The sequence below is a fragment of the Periophthalmus magnuspinnatus genome, chromosome 10, assembly GCF_009829125.3.
Source record: "Periophthalmus magnuspinnatus isolate fPerMag1 chromosome 10, fPerMag1.2.pri, whole genome shotgun sequence".
NCBI lineage: Eukaryota > Metazoa > Chordata > Actinopteri > Gobiiformes > Gobiidae > Periophthalmus > Periophthalmus magnuspinnatus.
Window position 1 is genome coordinate 7628725 of NC_047135.1, and position 16176 is coordinate 7644900.

General features: G+C 45.5%; 1 protein-coding gene across 2 annotated transcripts in view; it reads right to left on the bottom strand.

Moving 5' to 3' along the window:
- Positions 1–10355: 10355 nt before the first annotated feature.
- arhgef37 (Rho guanine nucleotide exchange factor (GEF) 37) overlaps positions 10356–16176 on the bottom strand; it is a 35533-nt gene continuing 29712 nt past the window's right edge. The window contains exons 12-15 of one of the 2 annotated variants that reach the window (XM_033974670.2): positions 15157–15285; positions 13884–14079; positions 13488–13741; positions 10356–11643 (exon numbers count right to left, since the gene is read on the bottom strand). In XM_033974670.2, coding sequence (XP_033830561.1) covers positions 11437–11643; positions 13488–13741; positions 13884–14079; positions 15157–15285 — 786 coding nt within the window. In that variant the 3' untranslated portion in view covers positions 10356–11436. The remainder of the gene's footprint in view (positions 11644–13487; positions 13742–13883; positions 14080–15156; positions 15286–16176) is intronic. The other variant, XM_033974669.2, reaches the window with a different exon arrangement.

Below are 16176 nucleotides of genomic sequence, written 5' to 3' on the forward strand. Positions count from 1 at the left end.
ACCGTATTTTTTCCAGACTATATTTTGGCCGGGGGTGCGACTTATACTCAGATGCAACTTATATGTGAAATTATTAAACCATATAAGTTCACGTACCAGTATGACAGTTACTCGGAAGCGGCTGTTGAACTACCTCCAGAGTTGACGGAGTTCAGAAGCGACACCGAGGATAAAGAATTCAATGGACTTAGTGATTTGGAGTGAGATCTAGAGTAAACTTGCTTGTTTTTTCGGCATTATTTATCTGATTAACTGTTAATATCTTACGTTAACATATCAGACACTTATTGAGTTCACTGTCTATGCCTCATGTAACTGAATAAATATAAATGTGTTATGTTAGCGTGCTGTACTGCTGTTCAGCCTGTTGTCCTCTATTATGTTGTTGTTATTATAATTTGCCTTTAAAAATAAAATGTTTGTTCTTGGTCTCAAATTTTGCAAAATAAATTTCCCAAAAAAATGCGACTTATACTCCAGCGCGATTGTTTTTTCTTCATTATTATGCATTTTTTCGTTGGTGTGCTTATACTCCGGAGCGTCATATAGTCCGGAAAATACAGTAGTTCATTTTAAACGGTTTGAATTGGTCTGAAGTTAATCCTCACTTACCTTATGCATCTTCATTTTTCACCATGATGAGTTAATAAGTGCTTTTCGCAACTTTCAGAGATGAGAGTGGAGTTTTACTGTGACGATAAAGCTAACAATAACTAGCTTTATAATTAGTTAGAACACAGTGGACTTGTTTTGACCTGAAGAGCTGCTTGTACTAAATATCTGTACTGGGACGAGACAAATTTTGCTCAAATACATGGGGAAAATCTGTGCCTCGTGATGCCTAAAGCACATTTATGCTACAATATTAGAGGAAAGCTAACTATTTTATGTACAAATGCATTTACTTCATAAGGTCATGTGAGTTGAACCTTTAAATACACAACACCAAGAGCAGTATAGGCCCAAAACAGTAGTAACATGCAGTATCAGGGCTGCTGTGTCAGGAGTCTGCCACCTCACCTCAGCTCAATGTCATCATTCTCTCTCTCTTCTTTGTTCCTGTCACCCCTCCCTCGCTAGCCCTCTCACTCTGTTCAATCTCTCCTTCTTCTCTTCTTCCCCTTGAGCTTTCTCTCTCTTCTCTCCTCCATCCCACTCCCTAGCTGCTCCACTCTCTTTTCTTTTTGTCTTTTCCTCCCCTTCTCTTTTGCCCTTCCTCCCTCTCCCTCTGTTTATCTCTCTCCTCTTCCTCCTTTCCACCTCGGTCTTTCACTCTCTTCTCTCCCCCCTTTCCTCCCTCACTCTACCTCTCTTCCCCCCTTCTATCTCCTGTTCTCTCCCTCTCTCTTACCTCTCCCTCTCTCCTATTTCCATCTCCTTCCATTATGTCTTTCTCTCTCTCCTGCATCCCCTTTTCCTTCCCCTCCCCCTCTCTCTCCTCTTCCCTTCTCTACCTCTTTCCTCTCTCTCCCTCATTTCTCTCTCTGTCCCTTTAACTCTCTCTCTTCTTTTCCTCCTTCTAGCCCCATCTCTACTCCCTTCTCTCTTCACCTCCCTCTGTTCTCCTCCTTCCCACCTTGGTCTTTCACTCTCTTCCCTCCCTCCCTCCCTCTCTCTAATCTCTCCATCTCTCCTCTTTCCATCTCTTCCATCTCTTTCCATCTTCCCATTGTGTCTTTCTCTCTCCTGCACCCCCCTCCATCCCTCCCTCCCTCTCTCTTCTCCCCTCTTCTCTCTCTTCTCTTCCCTTCTCTGCCTTGTTCCTCTCTCGCCTCCCTCATTTCTCTTCCTGTCCGTTTCACTCTCTCTCTTCTCTTCCTCCCTCTGGTCCCATCTCTCCTCCCTTCTCCCTTCACCTCCCTCTGTTCTCCTTTCCACCTTGGTCTTTCACTCTCTTCTCTCCCTCCCTCCATTCCTCCCTCACTCTACCTCTTTCTTGCTTCTATCTCCTCTGTTCTTTCCCTTTCTCTTATCTCTCCATCTCTTCCCATCTTCCCATTGTGTCTTTCTCTCTCCTGCGTCCCCCCCTCCATCCCTCCCTCTTCTCTCTCTCCTCTTCCCTTCTCTGCCTTGTTCCTTTCTCGTCTCCCTTATTTCTCTCCCTGTCCCTTTCACTCACTCGCTCTCTTCTCCTCCTCCCTCTGACCCCATCTCTTCTCCCTTCTCTCTTCACCTCCCTCTCCTCCCCCGCTTTCTCTCCTCAATCTGTAATTTTGCTCTTTCTTCACCTCCTCTCTCTCCTATTGAGTCTCTCATCTGTCTCTGCCTACCTCTCTCCTCCCTTTCTGCCTCCTCCGTCTTCTCCATCTCCCTCTCTCACTCTTTATCCATCTTCTCCATCCCCCTTTCTCTCTCTCCCTCCCTCCTCCTCTCCTCCCACACACACATACACACCATAGATCACATGAGGACAATATACAGTACGGTGACATTTCGTTTTCATTTTGGTGTGAAACCTCTGCACCGCTGAGCTCCACATGGGGGCGCTCTGCTGCGGCTCACGCCATTTAAATGTGTGAAGAGGCTGAGGTCTGCTGGGAAAACCAATGCATTTTTAATATACAACTCCGTAGTGTTTTAAAGCCTCTCATTTCCCCGGATCACTGGGAATCGTCAACAAATATGAGACAAGTCTGAAGTCGACGAAAGAAGAAAACCTGCTCGTGAAACGGTGCAAACGTTTTCTAAAGCGTACATTTAAATTGGCTCTTTACCGTAGCCTATATATATAAATGGACGTAGCTAACCTGCTAGCCGCTGCATTGCAAATAGGAAGTGAGCATCGGCGCACTTCCGGTTCCATTGACTCTGGCTCAAATTCACTTTCTATTGAAAAACTTTCGCCCCTCTGTCTGTAACTGCTGCTGTCAGACTCGTTATTTTGGTCTTAAAATGTTCGTATTGACCCGTTTTACATAATCTCTGTGTTTTTATTTCGCTATTGAGTCCGAAACTCAAAATATGAACATCAATAACAGACAAATCAGGCGACTTGTTTCCCTGAGGTTGCTTCCGCTGGCCTTAGCAACAGGTTTGAATGATAGCGTTGCTAAACCAGCGGTACAGGCGAGAAGGGACGTTACCTTCAACAGCCTCGCTCCGGATTGGCTCTTTGGTTGCTATGATACTCGTGGTCGGACTTCCTAATATGCCGCTTGGCTCTTAATAACTCATATGTTTGACTGAATAAATTGGTATCATGGTTGGTGTAATGACGTTACATTGTGTCTAAATGAAATAAATTACAACCTCAGAAATAATGTGATGATACTTAACCCTAGATAGATTTGCGGTTGCGGGATTTCCATTACTTTCACTTCCTTTACCATGATTTTTATGGCTAAAAAAAACAAAAACAAAAAACCATCTAGGCGAGCTATAATGATCTATAATGTGCTCAGTCCTTAAAGGGTTAAAGGTGTACTTTGCAACTTTTCTACTTGTATGGGCATGCTATAAGTTATCTATCTCTATGGAGACAAAAAAGGACAAGGCAGGACAAATTAGAGGCCAGATTTGTGGATAGGTCAGCCCACTTATAATACGAATAAAATAAATTAAAGCTACATAAAGAAGTGTAATGCAATATAGTGGAACATTTTAGGCAAAGCAATAATGTCTGCATAAACAAAAGCAGATAAACTGTGCAGACAGCAGCTAAAATCGAAATTTACCTTTTGTAACTCAGACTTGGGCTCCCTCTAGTGGCAGAAGGAAAAACAGCAGGCTTCACTTGACCAAGACTAGGATGTTGTCACTATTGTTGGTCTTTACTTTGACATCACATCATTTTATAGGTCAATAATATTTAATGCAGATGAGAAGAGCTAAAATGAACAGATAAATGCATTTTAGCTTTTGTGGTAATACAGTGGGGATAGGGGAAGCTGTTTCTTATCAAACCTGAAAACCACCAATTAGCTTATTTTACACTCTCTCTCTACTTCCTTTCTTTCCTCCTCCCCCCCTCTCTCTCTCCCTGCGCCCCCACGCTGTTGTCTCTCTCTCGTATTCTATGTAAATTGGACATGAGCAGTTCCCGGGGTAAAGTCATGAGGAGCAGGTTTCACTGACAGCTCACATGGGCAGAAACATGATTAATAAAACGACGCTGCTGGTGAAAAGGAAGTAGAGAAGAGACAAGGAGGAAGAGAGGAGAGAAAGAGAGGAGACAGAGAGGGCAGAAGAGAGAGGAGATGGGATAGAGAGGGAAAGAGCAAGGGGGAAATGGAAAAGATGAGAGAGGAGGTGAGAGGGACGAAGAGAGTGGAGAGAGAGGAGAGGAAAGAAGGGGAGAGAAAAAGAGGAGAGGAGACAGAGAGGGCAGAAGAGAGAGGAGATGGGATAGAGAGAGAAAAGGCAGATGAGAGAGGTGAGAGAGAGTCAAAAAGAGAGGAGAGGAGACAGAGAGGAAAGAAGAGATGGGATAGAGAGAGAAACAGAGAAGAGGAGAAAGGAGGTGGGAGAGAGACAAAGAGAGGAGAGGAGACAGAGAGGAAATAAGAGATGGGCTAGAGACAGAAAGAGAGAGACAAAGAGAAGAGGAGAGAGGAGGTGAGAAAGAGTCAAAGATAGAGAGGAGATGAGAGGAAAGAAGGAGAAAGAGAGGAGAGGAGCCAGAGAGGAAATAAGAGATGGGATAGAGAGAGAAAAAGAGGAGAGAGGAGGTGGGAAAGGGACAAAGAGAGAAAAGAGGAGAGGAGAGAGGGAAAGTGAGAGGAGAGAAAGAGAGAAAATGAGACAAAGAGGAAAGAAGAGAGAGGAGATGGGATAGACAGAAAGAGCAAGAGAGAAATGGAGAAGAGGAGACAGGAGGTGAGAGAGTTAAAGAGAGAGGAGATGGGATAGAGAAGAGGAGACAAAGAAGAAACAAGAGAGAGGAGATGGGATAGAGAGAGAGAAAACAGAAGAGAAGAGAGGCAGCAAGAGAGAGAGAGAGAAAGAGAGAGAAGAGGAGAGAAAGAGAGAGTGGAGAGGAGAGGAAAAGAAGAGGAACTAAAGAGAGGAGAGGGAGAGAAAGGAGAGTAAGAGAGGAGAAAGAGAGGGTAAACAGAAGAGAGGTGAGAGACAGACTGAGACAAAAGAGAGAACGTGAGCAGCGATGGGGGGAGAGGAGAGAAAGAGAGGATAGAGAGGGTAAACAGATGAAAAGAGAGGTGAGAGAGAAACAGACAGAAGAGAAAAAGAGAGCAGCAAAGGGGGGAGAGAGAGGAGAGAAAGAGAGGAGAGAGGATAGAGAGGGTAAACAGATGAGGGACGAGAGAAGGTGAGAGATAAAAATAGAGAAAAGAGGAGAGTGAAGAAAGAGGAGCTAGAGAAAGAGAGGAGAGGGAGAGCGAGAGTGACAGGAGAAAAAACAGTCAGCTAGAAAAAGAGTTGTATTGTTACTATGAAGGAAACACGCTCACTACCACTGATGTAGTCACCAGTGTATGCAGAAACACTCCATCTCTTCCTCCTTCTCTCTCTCCTCCCATCTCTTCCTCCCTCTCTGTTTGGCCCATTCTCTTATCCTTCACATTCAACACTCAGGAGATGATGAGGAGTCGTGTAGCTGTCAGTCTCAATCCTGATCGCTGCCCCCGGTGGAGAGGAAAGGAACACAGACACTTAACTTATGAGAGGAATAACCATCAAAGTCATCGATGTTTCCATAAATGTGATGTATGTATGTGTGCTTTTTGAGTTTGTGTAGTTTCCTCATTTTAAACATAACAATAATACAATACATACAATGTGTTTCATTTGCTCATGTAATCTTGCATATTTAAGTTTTTCCCTCTTGTAAATTCAACCTGGAAGTGCAGTAAAAATGTGCCTGTGGGAGATAAACAAAAAATCTATTATTGTAACTGCAAAAGACAAAGTTTAAATCTGTCAACTGGACACATCGTTGTAGGAGTGAAGATGTTTCCCTGCTCATCTAAGCCACTTCTTCAGTTCTGGTCAGATTGCTGGTGGACACTGCCTTATATCTATCTGAAGGGAGGGGCTAACTACACTGAAACTGTAAACAGCCATTATCTCCATTTTCAGCTGAAACTACCCTATTTAACCTTTAACAACCCTGCTATTGTTTTCTTTGTTTTGTGTTTGAGGATGGAGTTATAGATGGGGGAGAGATTATGTCTCTATTTGTGAATATCCAAAATACGCCTTAAATAGATCTAAGAGAGCCAAAATACAGGACAACAGGGAATCTGAACCTAGAAGGAAAGGTGTTACCATTCTACACTGCGAGTGTGTGTGAAAAACTTCAGAGAATTTTCAGATAGTTTGAGATTCCTGTCTTTTACAAACCTACAAACACTTTCAAGACAAAAACTGGTTCACTCAAAGGACAAAACTTCGAGCCATAAACAAAGTAATGTGGTCTACTCCATTCAGTGTAGTGAGTGGTACACTGGAGAAACTAAACAGCCACTTCATAAGAGAATTTAACAATACAGTCATGAGAGCTCAGCAAAACCTCTTCACTCCTACAACAATTTGTCCAGTTGACAGATTTAAACTTCGTCTTTTGCTATGGATCAGACCTAGACGACTGAGGGATTACACAGATATTATTGTAACTGTTGTTCTGGAGTTATGCAAAAGTAGAGTACTGAGTGTATTGTCTAAAATTATTACTTGAAAAAAACAAAATCCATCCATCCATTTTCTTCCGCTTATCCGGGGCCGGGTCGCGGGGGCAGCAGTCTAAGCAGGGACTCCCAGACTTCCCTCACCCCGGACACGTCCTCCAGCTCCTCCGGTGGGACCCCAAGGCGTTCCCAGGCCAGCCGAGAGACATAGTCCCTCCAGCGTGTCCTGGGTCTTCCCCGGGGCCTCCTCCCGGTGGGACATGCCCAGAACACCTCCCTAGGGAGGCGTCCAGGAGGCATCCTGAGCAGATGCCCGAGCCACCTCAGCTGGTTCCTCTCAACGTGTAGGAGCAGCGGCTCTACTCCGAGCTCCTCCCGTGTGACCGAGCTCCTCACCCTATCCCTAAGGGTGCGCCCGGCCACTCTGCGGAGGAAACCCATTTCAGCCGCTTGTATCCGCGATCTTGTCCTTTCGGTCATTACCCAAAGCTCATGACCATAGGTGAGGGTAGGAACGTAGATTGACCGGTAAATACTTTACCTTTACCACAACGGACCGATACAGCGACCGCATCACTGCAGACGCTGCACCGATCCGCCTGTCAATCTCCCGCTCCATCCTTCCCTCACTCGTGAACAAGACCCCGAGATACTTGAACTCTTCCACTTGGGGCAGAGACTCACCACCCACCCGGAGAGAGCAAACCACCTTTTTCCGGTCGAGAACCATGGCCTCGGATTTGGAGGAGCTGATTCTCATCCCAGCCGCTTCACACTCGGCTGCAAACCGCCCCAGTGCCTGCTGCAGGTCCTGGCTCGAAGAAGCCATCAGGACAACATCATCTGCAAACAGCAGAGATGAAATCCTGTGGTTCCCAAACCAGGCCCCCTCCGGCCCCTGGCTGCGCCTAGAAATTCTGTCCATAAATATAATGAACAGAACCGGTGACAAAGGGCAGCCCTGGCGGAGTCCAACATGCACTGGGAACAGGTCTGACTTACTGCCGGCAATGCGAACACAGCTCCTGCTCCGGTCATACAGGGACCGGACAGCCCTTAGCAAAGAGCCCCGGACCCCATACTCCCAGAGCACCCCCCAAAGGACACCACGAGGGACACGGTCGAACGCCTTCTCCAGATCCACAAAACACATGTGGACTGGTTGGGCATACTCCCATGAACCCTCGAGGACCCGATGGAGAGTATAGAGCTGGTCCAGTGTTCCACGACCAGGGCGAAAACCACACTGCTCCTCCTGAATCCGAGGTTCGACTATCGGTCGGATTCTCCTCTCCAGCACCCTGGAATAGACCTTACCGGGAAGGCTGAGGAGTGTGATTCCCCTGTAATTGGAACACACCCTCCGGTCCCCCTTCTTATACAGAGGGACCACCACCCCGGTCTGCCATTCCACAGGTACTGTCCCCGACCGCCACGCGATGTTGCAGAGACGTGTCAGCCAAGACAGTCCCACAACATCCAGAGACTTGAGGTACTCAGGACGGATCTCATCCACCCCCGGAGCCTTGCCACCGAGGAGCTTGCCAACCACCTCAGTGACTTCAGCCAGGGTGATGGACGAGTCCGCCCCTGGGTCCCCAGTTTCTGCTTCCTCCTCGGAAGACGTGACAGTGGGATTGAGGAGATCCTCAAAGTATTCCTTCCACCGCCCGACAACATCCCCAGTCGAGGTCAGCAGCTCTCCGCCCGCACTGTAAACAGTGTTGGTGAAGCACTGCTTTCCCCTCCTGAGGCGTCGGACGGTTTGCCAGAATCTCTTTGAGGCCGTCCGATAGTCCTCCTCCATGGCCTCCCCGAACTCCTCCCAACCCCGAGTTTTTGCCTCTGTGACCACCCGAGCCGCGGCACGCTTGGCCCGCCGGTACTCATCAGCTGCCTCAGGAGTCCCACGAGCCAACAAGGCTCGATAGGACTCCTTCTTCAGCTTGACGGCATCCCTTACTTCCGGTGTCCACCACCGGGTTCGGGGATTGCCGCCGCGACAAGCACCACAGACCTTACGACCACAGCTACGAGCAGCCGCATCAACAATAGAGGTGGAGAACATGGCCCACTCGGAGTCCATGTCTCCAACCTCCCCCGGGATCAGGGAGAAGCTCTCCCGGAGGTGGGAGTTGAAGACCCCCCTGACAGAGGGCTCCGCCAGACGTTCCCAGCAGACCCTCACAATGCGCTTGGGTCTGCCAGGTCTGTCCGGCTTCCTCCTCCGCCAGCGGATCCAACTCACCACCAGGTGGTGATCAGTTGACAGCTCAGCCCCTCTCTTCACCCGAGTGTCCAAGACACGCGGTCGGAGGTCAGATGACACGACAACAAAGTCGATCATCGACCTCCGGCCTAGAGTGTCCTGGTGCCATGTGCACCGATGGACACCCTTGTGCTCGAACATGGTGTTTGTTATGGACAAGCTGTGACTAGCACAGAAGTCCAATAACAAAACACCGCTCGGGTTCAGATCGGGGAGGCCGTTCCTCCCAATCACGCCCCTCCAAGTGTCACTGTCGTTACCCACATGGGCGTTGAAGTCCCCCAGGAGAACAACGGAGTCCCCGGTTGGTGCACTGTCTAGTACCCCTCCCAGGGACTCCAAGAAGGCCGGGTACTCTGCACTGCTGTTTGGCCCGTAGGCCGACACAACAGTGAGAGACCTGTCCCCGACCCGAAGGCGCAGGGACGCGACCCTCTCGTTCACCGGAGTGAACCCCAACACGCAGCGGCTGAGCTGTGGGGCAATGAGCAAGCCCACACCAGCTCGCCGCCGCTCCCCGCGGGCAACGCCAGAGAAATGGAGAGTCCAACCCCTCTCAAGAAGTTGGGTTCCAGAGCCCAAGCTGTGCGTGGAGGTGAGGCCGACTATATCTAGCCGGTAACGCTCAACCTCCCGCACAAGCTCAGGCTCCTTCCCCCCCAGCGAGGTGACATTCCATGTCCCCAGAGCTAGTCTCCATGTCCGGAGATCCGGTCGTCGAGGTCCCCGCCTTCGACTGCTACCCGGATCTCTCCGCACCCGCCCCTCATGGCTCCTCCCGCAGGTGGTGGGTCCACGGGAGGACGGCCCCACGTCGTTTCTTCGGGCTGGGCCCGACCGGGCCCCGTGGGGAAAGGCCCGGCCACCAGGCGCTCGCTGCCGAGCACCCACCCCAGGCCTGGCTCCAGGGTGGGGCCCCGGTAACGCCAGTCCGGGCGACGTAACCGGCCTTGATCTTTTACTTTCCATGCTGGGCTTCTGAACCGCTCTTAGTCAGACCCGTCTCCCAGGACCTGTTTGCCATGGGTGACCCTACCAGGGGCATGAAGCCCCGACAACATAGCTCCCAGGATCATTCGGGTGCTCAAACCCCTCCACCACGTTAAGGTGGCGGTTCGGGGAGGGGAAAAAAAACCAAAATAAACATTCAAAATAATAATAATAATAACATGACCTTACATGTGTACACTCTCATTTACTCAACATTGTCGCCACAGCTGCCCTAGGGTAGACTGACTGAAGCAAGACTGCTAATCTGCGCCATCTGCCCCTCTGACCACTAGAAACACTCACACATTCACCACTTTTATATTATGGGCAAAGTGTGGTACTTGATTGTTAACCATGACATTTGCACGCACATTTTAGCTCATTTTTGATGGACCGGTGAATTATTGTAAGGATATACCACAAAAAATATAGATACTCACATGTGTCAGTATTGCTCAGCCTTACCACATATAAAAAATAACCACGCACAAGAGTGACAGCAGTTTTGTTTTAGCTTCCTTCATATATTTTGGTCAAGTCAAATGGAACACGACATATGGGCACATTTTATAAATAAATACTTGCATTTTTACAACATTTTACATATCTACATCAACATTCCAGGTTGTGCATTCAACAAAGGACAATGTATTAATAATCACAACAACAACAGCAACAGCAACGATGCTACTGTCCCTTCATTAAACTGCTTATAGTTGCTTATAGTTAGCTTTTGTGCTAGAATAAAAAAAAACAACAACAAAAAAAAAAAAAAAATTGGGTGCTTTTTAATACCAAAGCAGTTAGGATATCTTCTCAGTAACACCTTTTAGTAAAAAAAAATACACAAACCCACAGCCACAAAGTAATGTCTAGAGATTATCTTAAAATGACTTGAATTGTGAGTGATAAGTTTTATAAATCTTTTTTGACCTACAATATCTGTTATAGTTTAAATATATTTCTGCGATGTGTAAAAGTGAACTTTTCTGTAACTTTTGGGGTGGGGAATATGCCTAGAATGTCCTACAGCATGGCATTAAACTATATCTACAATATCTCCATCTCCAAGTAGCTGACACTAAAAGGTCAAGTTCCAGGTCATATCTGTGGAGCGGCGACCCAGCTACATGTTGTAAAAATGCATGCTCTGAAAGTTATTTTTAAGCAATAAAAACACTTGCAATGAAATAATGCAAGATAGAGAGTGTAATGCCATACTGTGGAGCATTCAAGTCCAAACACTAGCATCTCCATGGAGACACGGAGGGCATTGACCCACCAGAAATGATAAATATTGTATCTTTAATATTAACAGATGGTATTATAGAAAATAGAAATAGAAAATAGTAAAATGGCTACTATGTGACTAAAATATATCAAATTGTATAAACGACTGGAATAGAGATTCAAAATTACAAATCATTTTAATAAAACCTAGACATTTTTGTTTTTTGCTGTGTTCAGTTAGTGCTTGCTCAAAGGCCACTGAATAAATAGCAGATGATCGTCCAATACTTCAACACTGATAACTAATAGTATAAAATAAAATTGTGCAAAAGCGACACTAGCGCCAGTCTCTACGGTAGTCTCTCAGGGGTACGGCCGTAGGTAGCTCATCTGTGGGACCGTGGTGAGGTAGTTGGAGGGCACGTACCCGCTCTGCCCCCCTTGTGTCTGGACTAAGCTCCACTCGGGGTTCCCCTTCTTATCATGAGGCTCCAGGACTCGCACTGGTTCTCCCGCCCCGAGAGAGACCTCCCGATGACCTCTGGCTGTGAACGGGTACGCTGCCACCACCTGGATCAAAGAAAAGAGAGTAAAGTGTATATTGTATAAAGTCTATCGTGCCCGTAGGGAAATTTGACCTCTACATTTGACCCATCCTTCAAAGCAGCTACGATAACCTGATTGCAGCGACACAAGAATACAGAGTGCTGGTAGGTTTACTTGGGCAGTACCTCGAGGACTGAGGAAGAAAAGAGTGAGGGGGGAGAAGGGGTGTGGTCTCGAGGTATAAGGAACAGTGTGATTGGTCCAACAGGCATTCACACATCAAACTTCACCAATGCAGCCAGGTGATTGCAATCTTGGAAGTCTTGTGTGATGTCACATAGTACTTGAAGTTGCAAATCTAACTAGTTTGCAATAAAACTGCGGAAAAATGACTAGGACCAGTAGACTATGCTATTCAAACACCATATACACAGTTAAGTAGTAAAAAAGGGTTGATTTAGTGTTTAGTTCAACTTTGAGCATCACTGAAATAGCTGACTTGCAGTGTTCCTGATCTGGCCTGACAGAATCTAATCATCAGAAGAGTCATTTTTCCATTTTAAACTCATAGTCCTTTAAAATCTTTCCCATTCTCTTAGCGTTTCTAGCGTCACTTTTGTGGTCCGTCCCTTCTGAGCGCTCTAATAAGCCTGCTGCAGAGCGAGCCAACACTGATGAGTACAAATGACTGCAGCGCTGAGTGAAAAGGTTAAGGCTCTGACTATGTCCCTGCTCTGCGTTTCTAATGAGCGGAGCATGACAGCGCTAACACAGGGCTAAAGCGGTGCGTTAGTGCTGTCATGCTAACGCAACACTTTAGCCTAGTATTAGCATGACAGCACTAAGACATAGCTTTAGCCCAGTGTCATTAACACGCTTTCACCTCTGCTCTGCTTAGAGAACACACACTAGCCTAACTGCTCTAATTAGCATTTAATTAGCGCTTAATTAGCACTATATGGTACAGACGAGGGAGTTTGAAAACATAGTACAGAGTAGGGACAGTGAATATGGTAGAGAGTAGGAACAGGGAATTTTAAAGAAGCTAGTCCAAAGTAGCGGTTATCAGTCTTGTTTTTGCTACAATAATTCAGTTTATTTCAATAAAAGATTCCTCCAAAGCCAAGCCAAAATCCCAACTCATTTATCAGCGGTGCGCGTGACAGCTCCATCTGCCGCTCTAAAATATTAACATCCAACAGTCGGACCACAAAGTTTTCTCAACATCTGCGAGTTTACTTCTATGTCACAGTCATTTTGCATCAGGCAGAGGAAAGGAACAAGATTGAGCTTGGCATTTTTGTCACAACGCCGTCAAGCTAAGTGCATTCATGTGGAGAAGTGTCAAATATTTATAGTACGCGTCAGCCTAAAAATAATGAGGCTTTTTTCTTAAATAGTGCTGTTCTTGTTGCTTAAACTTTCTTGCTAGGAACTCCATTGAATCATATAAACTGGACTGGTGCAATAATGTCTTTTGCTGTTAAAAATCCCAACATGACAGGTTTCACATGTTGGTCAAAGATACAGCACAATTTGTAAAAACAACACTGAATCAATTAATCTTTTGTTTATTTTTGTACATTTTTGTTGTTGTGAAAAGTTGGAGCACTAATTTACCAAAAACGGCTTTGAACGTACGGTACGATATTGAGTTAAGGTATTGCAAGTACTCCTTTATTTTGAGTTTACATGCCTGTTGAGTGCTATAGAAAGTTATAAGGCAGTGTGACCGCAAATTAATGATAAAAACTGCAGATTTTTATCATAGAAAAGTTGTGCACTGTTTAGCTATAGGACCTTTTCACTAACAGAATTCACTCATTCAATATTTGTGGATATTTTTAATGGATTTAATGATTTCTCACCTGAAAAATGGGCATAGCTGGAGATAAAGGAGGAGCTCTGGGTTTGACGGGAATCACAGGGCTGGATGGAGAGGCGGAGGGAGAGAGGGGGGAGAGAGAGAGCGGGGAGGGGCGACGGTCTAAGCTCTTGGACAGGTGCCTCCCCTCTAGTTTGGTGTCGGCTCTGTTGGGCTGTGGAGATGGAGGTGGGGGGCCCTCTGCTGGTGGTGCCTGGTATTGTCTCAGTTTAGAGGCAGGAGCGTAACCTCTTTTTCCTGCAAAAACAACATTGGAGTTTGAGTCAAATTTATTCCTGAAGCTTTTAAGACATTATTGTTGTCATTTGAAGGCACTTAAGATTAAGATGGCCAGTTTATGGAGCTAATAATAAGATTCAACATTAGTAATCAATCTCACCTCCAGCGTCGACGAGCCAGCGCCTGCGGTCTCCTTTACTGTCCCTCTCACTGACCACAGCCACCAGCTCCCCTTTAATGAGGCTCAGGTCCAGGTCTCTGCTGCCCACCACTCCACACGTCGCCTCGAAGATCCGCTCCTGAGGGTGCTTCTGACACAGCTGATGGTAGCGGAGGGCCCAACATGGGTGCACCGGCTGGACAAGGGAGAGAGGGGGATACAGGGTGAGAATAATATCATAATTAAGGCAATGTGGAAGCTTATGATCATTGTATGTTAAAGTGGGACTAAACACCTAAACTGCGCACACAACTACATTTCAAATAGAGCTGCTAAACTGGGCAGTGCCTGGAGGACTAAAGGGGAGAGTGAGGGGGGAGGAGGGCGTGGTCTGGAGGTAAAAGGAACAGTGTATAGCCATGTGTGAGCCGAAACACATGGCTGTAATCAGGGCAGTCTGTGTGATGTCACGTAGTACTTGAAATTGCAGTGGCCAGTGAAGTCAGCACGCACTCAGTTTTTGCCCGTTTTTGTCCAGAATGCCCATTTTTGTCCTAGTTTGCACAAAAATGGCCAAAAGGGACTATGAACAATAGATAATACTACTAAAACTCCATATACAAACTTGAGTAGAAAAAAAAATTGTGTTCATTTCCACTTTAAATCGATGTTATTATGCATTACTCAGTCTACCTTTATATATACATGCTCAGTTTTTCTCATGTCTAGACAGGAAAGAGATGCTTGTGTCCATGGAGATGTTATTGCTTGGTCTGGAATGTTCCACAGGATTTCCATTCGTCCATCGTTTGATTTTTTTTCAATTACAAGTGTTTTTATTTCTGAAAAAAATCCCTTGAAAACGTGTCTCCATACTGCGGAACATTCCAATAAAAGTACTAACATCTCCTTAGTGACAAGCAGGTGACAGACCCTCCAATAGAAAAGTTACACAGTACACCTTTAAGATTAAATTACCCCGCATTACACATGTTGTTCAGATACAGAAGACTAGGGCATGCAGTAACCCTCACTAATACAAAAGTAAACAAATACAGTTAAATCAGATGAATGACCAGACGCTACTAAAAATATGTACCGTAAACAAATTGATACCCTGTGTGCATTTTGAAGTGGAAGCACAGTGTCTTGCAATGAATGAATAAATAAATACAGAAATAAAGCAGAGAAATGGATGTATAGAAGTGACTCATCATATACAGCACAGCAGACAGTGGTTTATAAATTGAAGGACATGGTGGTAAACACAGACCATGGAGACAGGTGCGCTGAGAGCCTCCTCCACAGTCTGACACAGATCCTGCAGTTTCCTCATGCCCTCCATCACAGCAGCCTCCGCCCAATCCCAGAATGCACTGGAGCTCATCCCGCTGTGAGGGAGCTACAAAACAGAGACAAAAGGAAAACATCTATTACATAATCCCAATAATATTTTACTTTTGTATTACCCTCAAAAAGCTTGACAAGCCTCTCAAAGCTTTATGTTCCTGTCAATATGAATCAGGCCAGAGTCGGTGGTTGTAGGGATGTCAAGATTAACTGGTTCATTGACAACTGATTATTTAACTCACTATGTAATCCTAAAAGAACTAAAATAATAATTTGGACAACATTAGTGAGAGAAAAATCCATTCCAATTCAAACTGCACAAATAAAATTAATATAAAGCACATTTTGCACTAGCTGGTCAAATGCTAGAGGAAAAGTCATCTTTTAAACAAATTAGGTCGTTGCTCATAATTGATGATTTTAAAAAGGGAGTATTAACTGCTAAAACATTGCATATTTAGATCACCATGGTACCTTTTATTGATGTATGCTATATTTGCAAAAAACAACATATTAACATGGTTTATAAGTTTCAGTTTCACTTGTGATGCTCTCAGTTCCCCCTCTCTTTGCTCCCAGCGTACAGTTTTGTATCATATTTTATTAATATTTATGGAGACTTGTCATGTGGGAGCATGGGTGACATAGGCTTGTGGGTTGAGTATTACACAGAATCTTATGACTAACTGTAAGTAGGGTTCAAATAGGGCCCAGGAGAGATCACTAAGATACTCAAACATGCATGGATGACATCTAATAACCTTTTCAGGCATGTTTTTAATGAGGGAACAAAATTATAACATGATAGAAAGCAAAGAAGATCAATTTTTTATAATACCACCTCTAAAATTTTAATTGTGACATCCCAATATGTTGGTAAACTATGTCTGCACAATGAGTCTTGCTCAAAGGCACAACATCATACTGCGTTATTAAGTGGATT